The 9,844-nt window shown below is 41.3% G+C and overlaps 1 protein-coding gene across 1 annotated transcript; it reads right to left on the reverse strand.

Annotated features, from left to right (window-relative positions):
- Positions 1–966: 966 nt before the first annotated feature.
- Positions 967–9,814, reverse strand: CTSO (cathepsin O). The gene is made up of 8 exons (XM_010156468.1): positions 9,767–9,814; positions 9,123–9,228; positions 8,019–8,152; positions 6,225–6,392; positions 4,015–4,136; positions 2,626–2,789; positions 2,081–2,173; positions 967–1,034 (listed from the first exon to the last, which is right to left on the reverse strand). Exons 1-8 carry the CDS (start codon positions 9,812–9,814, stop codon positions 1,000–1,002), a joined length of 870 nt encoding a protein of 289 aa, XP_010154770.1. The 3' UTR covers positions 967–999.
- Positions 9,815–9,844: the final 30 nt, after the last annotated feature.

Genomic DNA, 9,844 nt, shown 5'->3' on the forward strand with positions numbered 1-9,844 from the left:
TCCAGTTTATTTGGAGTATTCTGTAATTGCCTCTTTCTAAAGGTGCCCAATATACATTAACCACCCTCACAATTTTTTCTATAGTAGGTTTTTTAATTTCTGCTTTGCAACTGGCTTCACTGTTGTGCAGTAGAGGAGGGAGAAGGCATGGAATCGACACAACTCCCAAAGCACGCAAAGGCTGATTTGCTAAACACATACATCCTGCCAGGCCACGGGATGTTAAACCACTAGAACTGCCTCAGTTTGCCTAAATACAGTTACTTCTTAATTTTCTATCCACCTAACAAACTAATCCAGAAGACTGTGATATTCTAGGCACTTTCCAAAACACACTCCCTGCTCTGGAGTTACATTTACCCACTAAAGGATGAAGACTGAAACTGAAGGACTGCAGCACTTCTGAGACAGCGGGTGCTGTCTCTGGAAAAAAGAGAAAAAGCGGGATTTCATAAAAGGGAGGAAGACAAAAGGTGTGTGTCTGTCAGAGGTGCTAGAAAAGCCAAGACAGGTATCAAAGGAAAACAGAATACTTTCTTACAACTGCCCTTCCTCCCTGCCCAATAAAAACAGTCCTAATCACGGTGGTTCTTATATTCAAAGCATTTTGATTATACGCTGTCATACCATTGCTTATTTGATCCATATTCCTTATTTTTCATCACTTCTTTCCTTGTAAGGTATTTTTTATGGAGTAGCATTCAACTCCTGGACAGAGTTTGCATTGAGAGTTTCAGTCCCTCTTTGTAACTTCTTTTTGCGTACGCTGCAGTTGATTCTGAGTCTTCATATTCCATGGGAGATTTGACACACATGACACATTCAACATAAAAATGCTTTTAAAAACTCCAGCCAACTCATTCCTGTACTGCCTAAAAGCAGGAAGTGCCCTTACAGTCATTTCTTATTTCGGAAAACGTTGCTTTGAAGTAAATCTTCACATAAAGTGTGCACCAAGCTATTATCCAAATGATAATGGTGGTCTTCGTCCAGTGAGTGTCAAACAAACACTGATGAAACTGTATCTGCTATACCTACAAATGAAACAGAAGAATACAATAAATACTGGAAGTGGAGACTGGCCAGAAGTAAGTTCCCGGAATTCATGTTCATGTAACGCCCTCTCTCCTCCATGCCTCCGCAGTAGGTGAGGTGCTGGGGACAAGCAGGGAATCAGCTGCAACCCTTTTATTTCTTCATTGCCTACACTATTTACAGCTGTGCTCCTCACTCCTCCGTCCTCCGCTTTCATGTGCGAAACCTTAGATCCTTTCTGAGGATTCAGCGTTGCTGCAATGCGGGTGCTGAAAAGCAATCTAAGCCTTGACATCCTCTCCTCCCTTCATCATGCTCATTAGTGATGGACAGACAATATAGAGCTGTGTAGCTCTGAAAGCTCACCAAGCGACTAGAGATCACAAATTCCCTTACAAGACAGGTTTTTAAATGCTCACGCACACACAAACATAGAGCACACTAAGCTTTTGTTCAGTTCTTTTGGCACTGTTGTGCACCTTCCATCACTAAAAGCAAAGTCTGACTACAGCCCGTGAAGGCACCGAAGGGCGATGGCTCTTATACCCTCACAAGTGGTGTCAGAGCACCTCTAAATCAGAAGACAGGATCCACGGGGAAACAGGCACTGCTGGAGGGATTCCCAAGCACAGGCTGATCCATGTTCCACGTTTGCTAAACTGAGCCCAGAGATGATTGCATCCACCAGACAAGGGCAGCAGCTGTTTTACCTGCACTGAGCATAGCGACGGCACTAACCTAGACCCACGATACTCGCCTGTACACTTTGCAATGCCATTACCTCACGTGGTAAGGTACAACAGCACCTTATTTGTTGTGCCTTATATAGCTTTACCTTTGCAGCGTTTTTCAATCGCACAACTATACAGCTTGGTTGAACTAGCAACCACTTTATTTTTCCACGTGGACTCATTTCACCTCTTGTAAAACATAGCAATGATTTTCATCTCCTCTCCGAGGATCCCATTACATCGCTTTACTTACATGGAGGAACATATCCCAGCATGTGGCCTTTACCCCTTTCATTATTTTGCGTCAGACTTACCGCAGACATTGCCGCCTATCTTAACACGAACATAGCCGTCTATTCCCCACGTAGGCCCCCAAGAGTTCTGTACAATCCAGTAAGGGATACTACCTGGAAGAGACGTTTTCATCGACAAGAGACAACGTGAGATGTGGGAAGCATAAAAAACTTCTAACGCTCTGCAGAGTTAATTACCATTGTAATATCTCATAGTTTGTGACGGTTTGATGATGCAGTGCAGTGAAACCCACAGCTGTTCACACAGAGGACAGAGCTAACAGTCCAGCATTGAACAGACTGGATGTATCCTCTGGTAGCACAAAGAGGCACAGAGCTGTGTTCATGACTTTACAAGGACATGAAGTCCCACTGAACTGAAGGAGCACAGAGGAGAAGAGTATTTCTCCTAGGATCAGACTGTACTTCCAGAACTGATGGGACACCAAACCAAAGGCCTCTTAGCAAAACATGGATTGTAACCATGTGCCCCACACGAGGCAAGTTACAAGTAAGAGAAGAAGCACAAAACCTACTGGGTTGAAGCTCAGCTGACAGAAACACACCTGTTCTGTCAAAACCGGTGATGAGAACAGCATGATTTGCTCTTCCACTGGAGCAGTGATACTGTATGATCCCACCAAGATAATCCTGCCAGCTAACCGCATCTACTGTTACAGCCAAAGGGCCCCAGTTAACAAGCATCCGCATCATTTCTTCTTCCTGACCACTGTGAAAGGAGGGAGAGATAATGCCAAGAGACTTAGGTTAGCACACTACAGCCATTTGAGAGGTGGTAACCTATTTGTTAAGTACAATTTAAAACTCAAATGATTCTACTATATCCTATGGGTTCTACACACCACGTCACACGTATCAATAAATACGTATTTCCTATACTACAACAGAGTAATACAAACGTAGGGCACAGACTATGGGACAGGTGCTGATCAAAAGCTATGATGCTATCAAAATGAAGCAGGTTTCTAGGTCAAGTCACTGGGCAATGGTGAGCCCTACGTACCTTTCATACACCACTCTTAACTAAGAGCCAAATGGTTTGGACAAACCATTAATTTCTATTTGCATTTTATTTCCCATTAGTTTTTCAAGCATGCAGAAGTACCTCCTACATCAAACACAGTAATACCCTAAAATGTGTATCTCAAGCATATCAAAACACAGGACACCTCCACTGTCAGACATAACCGTTAGCATCCTCATCCAGTTTTATTTATGTAATAAACCGGAACAGGAAATCTTTATCACTGCATGGCATGTGCAGTAACTACGTTTGGCAAATAGACGCTGACAAAGGTATAATTGATCTTAGTTGCTGATATCTGGCAGTAATTCGATGCCTAGTCAGAATTACATTTCTTGTCTTGAAGTTCAGGATGCAGCTGCATTGTGCTGATAAAAATTAGAAACAAAATTTCTTGGTACAGAAACTTAAAAAGCTACCGGTTGTCTTTACAAAATTCACTTGACAACACCATTTGCTAAGTCACAGACTGGAGGAGGATGCAGGTGGGTATGTAAATGGATGAATACTGAACTAACTGAATACTTCCTAAATGTTTCAACAAATTCTAATTATTATTGGTAGGATTTATTACTTCTGCTACTTAAGCAATGTAATGTTCACTTAGCATATATTTAAATTTGTAACTGACACAATTTAAACACCGCCAACTGAAAATACCTGATTTCAAGACATTGACTTAAGCTTTCCAAGTTGAACAAGCCTAGTGATGGTTCAGTGGATTCATTGTGGCAAGCCACAACCCTAAAAAACGATACGCATTAATTCTTACCCAGTACACAGCTACAGAACTGATGCAATCAGGCTCGTGACCTTTGCCTGGTCAATGCACTACTGGCTCTCACTGACTCCACAGTTCGTGAACACAGAAGGAAAAGTACAGCAAATAAAAAGAATCGATAGTAGCTACCTGAAGTCATATGCAGCAAATCCTGCTATCGAAACGCCAAAATCTGAGAGACCAAAATAATGGCACAGTCCTGTCTGAGCTTTAAAAGCATATTCTGAATCTCTCACGAGTTTGACTTTTGTCTGCAAGAAGATAAATGCATGAGAATTTAATGCGTTTGGCTTTAACGTTACACAGATCCGAACAGACCCAGAAACCAACCACACAGCTCACTCAAATTTCAGTGTGTTCTTGGCGAGATCCAACATAAGGACGTCACGTTGGGAAATGAGGCATTTACTAGCTCTCGTTTTCCTGCTGGCAAAGAAAGCTTCAGAAGGGATTCAGAAATGTTTAAACAATGAACAAAATTTAAAAGTTGTCTCTGGTTTAAACTAGCCTCATGAGCAATCTCACCCATTTCAAGCTGGAGACTACACACTCATTTAATGAATGACCCTTCATTCTCTTCAAATGACATCCACACACAAAATGATCCTCCTCTTGGGACAGTTCAAGAACCACAAATATCCCAAGAACAGGTCTGTAAAATATTGAAATTAAGTCCAATTCTGCTACTAGCATCAATTCCTCACGCCAGTAGATGTGTTATAATGGCTGTCACAGTTCAAGGTCCAGCTACAAAGGTATTGCCTCAACCTCTCATACCTGTCTCCTGCAGTGCTGCACATTTATGACAGTGTCTTGTCCAGTCTGATTCAGCTGCAGTCCCTCTGCTGCCAAGCAAGAGGGAATTTTGCTTCAGAGGAACCCAGATGAATATCCTTTGTCCTTCTTGCAACACTAGCATAACCAAGCTTCTAGACTGTTACTAGCTGGGGTTATATGAATCTTCACGGGGAGAATTACAGAGTTCCTTAAAAAAGGCAATCACCTTTTTTTTTTTTTTTTTAAACTGCAAAAACTAAGAGCTGCTTCTTATATTCCTATAACTCAAACTGTTGTCCTAGAGAATACTTTTTCTCTCAAAGATATTAAAATGTTTCTGCTTACATATATTATTAACACACATTTTGCATTTTTCATGAATGAAATGTGTTAGCTGTAACTGAGTGGAATTTCTTTTTGAAACTATGCATTTTCATGGGTTTGGGTTGCAAGTGAAACATAAGCAAATGCAGACAATTTTATTCTGAGGTTCTCCCCACTTCTGAATGATTTTACAGTATTTGCAATGGAAACCACAGAAATTCAAAAGCAGAAAATCTCAGCATCCCTCCTCTTCCCCAGGTGCTGGTGCCTAAATTGGACACTCAGATCCACAAAATAGCATGTGGATAAATGTCTCCTTCCACGTTGGTACTGTATGTCTGCAGTTCCAGTTCATTTCAGTAGAAATACTGTAGCTTTCAAGAAACATGATTTTCAATGTTTGTGGGTGGATTTGTTACATTTACAAGAACATATATGGACTATAAAATTCCCATCAAGATTCAATTCTGCTTGAATAAACTCTTTCTTGATTCCAGACTATATAAATAGGTATATACACACACACGTATGTATATGCATATATACATACCTATACATGCATACCAAAGGGGAAAAAAAAAAAAAAAAATCAGATGAGCTGTACATTCCACTTTCATAGAATCACAGAATGGTTTGGGATGGAAGGGACCTTAAAGCCCATCTATCCCACCCCCCCTGCCATGGGCAGGGACACCTTCCACTAGACCCGGTTGCTCAAAGCCTCCTCCAGCCTGGCCTTGAACCCTTCCAGAGATGGGGCATCCACAGCTTCTCTGCACTGCCTCCCCACCCTCTCCATGAAGAACTTCTTCCTGATATCCAATCTAAACCTCCCCCCTTTCAATTTAAACCCGTTCCCCCTTGTCCTGTCACTACAGGCCCTTGTAAAAAGTCGCCCCCAGCTTCCTTGTAGGTCCCTTCAGGGACTGGAAGGTGCAATAAGGCCTCCCCGGAGCCTTCTCTTCTCCGGGCTGAACAAGCCCAACTCTCTCAGCCTGTCCCCACAGCAGACGTGCTCCAGCCCTCTGAGCATCTTCGTGGCCTCCTCTGGACTCACTCCAACTGGTCTGTATCCTTTCTAAGGTTGAAGGCCCCAGAGCTGGACGCAGCACTGCAGGTGGGGTTCTCACAAGAACAGAGTAGAGGGGGAGAATCACCTCCCATCACTTTTTCCCAGTAAAAAAGAATGTTAATATGAAAGGTAGGGAAGGGTTCAAGATTTAAGGAAAGTTTCAAACCTGGTTCAGCCAGCTCAGCGCACTAACAGTGGATCCCCCGCTGCAGCCATAGTTATTGTACGAACAGTCAATAACCTGCTGTACGCTGAGTTCTTCCAGGTTATTTCCTTTAATTGCATAGGCAGACTCTATGCTGCCCACAACGCTGAAAGCCCAGCAGCCTCCACACTGGTACAGAGAGATGGGAAACAGGGGAGAAAGAAAAAGTCAGCTTTGGTTTTGAAGCCTGATATGAAAAGAAAAAAAAAGTCAAAAGGGTCTTGTAATGCTCTTCATCTACTACACGTGCTGGTTTTGGGTTTTTTCCCAGTATCTAGTACGGGCTATGTTTTGGATATCTGCGAGAAGAATGTTGACAACACACTGATGTTTTCAGTAGTTACCTAGCAATGTTTATATTACACTAAGGACTATTTCAGTTTCTCATACTGCTCCTGTCTTGCAGGGAAGCTGGGAGGAGACACAGCCCAGACAGCTGACCTAAACCCACCAAAGGGACATTTCAATTTTTTCCCCTTTTCATTACCTATTATTATCAGTAGTAGCAGTATTTTCATTACCTATTATTATCATTATTAGTAGTAGCAGTATTAGTATGATTATTTTTATTTCTTTTCCACTATTAAACTGTTTGTATCTCAACCCGTATGTTCTTATCTTTTTCCTTCGTTCCCCATCCCACTGGAGGGGAAAGGTGAGTGAGCTGCTGTGTGGTGCTTAGTTGCTGACTAGGGCTAAACCGTGAACCCTGAACTTCCTTTTTAAGGCAATAATAAAGAAACTGAATCAGCCATTTAGAATACTCAACTGTGGTTTCCTGCCCCCATCCCCCAGCTCTCTGAAAGCCAGAAATGCATTATGCATTTCTTATTTTAAGGATTTCTACCCAATTCATTTTTGCCCTTTAAGATAGGTCTGAGGATGCTTTTTACTGTGAGATCTATTTCCTTAAGAAGTTATTTGGGCTCAGGATGAAATTATTTTTTAACCACATTAGTTAGTAAGGTTTTTAAAAGGATGCACTTAGGAAGACAGTCTGCAACTTTCTACCATCTGAAGGATTTTATAGAAATGTATTAGCTTACAGTTTAAGACACAGTAAACTTAAACATAACAGAAAAATTCTTAGTAACAGAAACTATACTGCAGTTCTGGGCTCTTTAAACTGTGGCATTTAAAACAAGAAGCAGGATTTATTCCTAGGCAAGGTCCAGGTTACGCTATGTGAAGCACACAAAGGAAAGACACTGGGGATTTAACAGCTTATTTCTCACCAGTGACCATAACCACTCTGGGATAAACTGTAATCATATGGGGTCTGGTTATTATGAATGCATCCTGAGGTGTTCAGTCCTGAAGATAAGGGTGTTGATCAGCCAAGGGCATTCAATCATGAGAGGAAACAACAGCAAAGGATCTGTACAAATCCAGGTGAAACAGGGGGATGAGGCCAGGTACTGAACTTGCCTCAGTCTCTTCAGAAAAAACACAAAATCCATGCAAAACATCTGTAGATTTAGTTAACTAGATCAAAAAAACGTATTACACACATTTTACATCTGCACAATTCCTCAATGTGCAACTTTTACATCTCATGCTGTTAAGTCTGACCCCGCTTTACATGAGATGTGACGAGAGTTTGTGTATGTTCAACCAGTCGTACTCGAGCCAGCACCCCAAGGAGTCTTGAGGCAGTGCCGGTCCCATCGAAAACCTTCCCTGTGCTTCCCAGACCTGCTGGGACTGTCTATGAACATTGCTTGAGAACCAGGAAAGGAAAACACCAGGACTTACTGTTTGCTGATTTCTCACTTCTGTAATGACTTTCTTATCTCTCCAGTCAAACTTCTTTGGCAGAGGTTTATCCTTTCCCTTTGGTACTTTCACGTATCTGGGAAGTTTGTGAGGTATGCTTCTTAAGTAAATAGCTAAACGCAGAATACAAACATCTATAAATCTCCTAACTAAAAAACAAACCCACAAACAACTGTTTTACTGGAAGCCATACAGGTAACTTTGATCTGTAGTTACAATCACGAGATTACACCTCATTCTCAAATCCATAGAAAACTCATGCATTTAAAAATAATCATTATACTCCCAAGTGAATGTAAACACTGCTACAGTTCTAGAAAGAATAGAAATATTCCATGTAGGGAATGTGGGTGCAAAGCGTGAAGATTTCCTAAAGCTGATCAATAGCCATTGCATAAAACAAGTTTTGTTTGAAAGTTTTCATATTTTACTTACTGGAAAAACATTACTTGGTTTTAGTCAGATAAATCGGGAAAAATAAGAGAAGAATAATGTAAAGATTCTGAAACACACACAGATTGCTACTTTTTCTCTGAAAAAAGCTGCTTAATTACGTAAAATTAAAAAAAAATCCCTCAATGAACATGACCTATAAGAGCAGACTTGAACAGCAAGAAGAGAAGGATGGTTAGGTATCAGACAAATTTTCTTACTAAAGAAAAATTAAGCCTGTCATATTGCTCCTGAAAGTCACAGCTATCATTGTACAGCCAGGGGCCTCCAAGCTTTGTTCTGTTTGTCAGTTTTGTCTTGGGGTAGGAACAGGAACTTTGGACACTTGAGAACCTTGTATTTTCCAATTTTAAAACTGTTGCAACTGAAGGCTTTAAAGCCCAGGAAGAAGAAAGGAGGAAAAGTCTTGCATACTAAATCATATTCAGGTTCTGGGCAATTCAACCTTGCAAGACTAGAGAAACATGAAGAGGATTGCTATATCCTTCAGAAGTACTCACACTTTGGTACCAGACATTGCAAACTAGCTGACTATCACCACTGGAAAAATCTGTAAGTCTGAAAGACAAGGTTCTGGGGAAGAATAAGAAAAATAACAGAAAGGGCAATAGCAGCAGCCAGAAAACATACCTTTGAACTCTTCGGGAAACAGGTGAGAAAACTGATTTATCCCATAGAAAGCAGTCATATTATCTTTTGATGATGAATTCAGTAATCTAATCCTTTTAGCACTTTCCTGAAGGGGAAAAAAAAAAAAATCGTGAACATTATTAAGTTAGCAGTAGTGACAAAACCATGAAAGCAGGAAAGGAAAAGGTTAGCAACTGTAAGCATGAACTTAGATAACAAGACAGCTGTTCCCCTCAGATTCATCATGGGTTCCTATCAAAGCAATATGAAAGCCATTACACCCATCTAACCTCCAAGAAAGACACCAAGAAAAGCATTTGTTAAGCATACTGAGGGTAAAAAATTGATATGAAACAGACAACACAGGCAAGCTGAGAACAAGTTGTGCCCAGCTCATCTGCTGCCCTTCTTCGACCGCACAACAAACCTTGTGGTTCAGAGATACGTAAAAATGTCTTCAGATAAGCGTTAACCCCGTCTTGCTTGATGTACTTGTAAAGCAAAAGAGAAGTATAATGGCCTAAGGACGCTAAAAAACCCTAAACTTTAAATTATGAGGAAGCCTTATAAAAACCATGTTTTTGACTGCAAAAGCAGGGCAACCTGACACCCCCCATCCCCAACTTCTGCTGACAAAGTTCAACCCGAAACACAGAAACCAGCTTCACGTTCCGCGTTAACGAGGGCCTCATCGCACCCCCGCGGGCCCCCGGCCCCGGCCA

Source organism: Eurypyga helias, unplaced genomic scaffold (genome assembly GCF_000690775.1).
Source record: "Eurypyga helias isolate BGI_N326 unplaced genomic scaffold, ASM69077v1 scaffold1448, whole genome shotgun sequence".
Taxonomy (NCBI): domain Eukaryota; kingdom Metazoa; phylum Chordata; class Aves; order Eurypygiformes; family Eurypygidae; genus Eurypyga; species Eurypyga helias.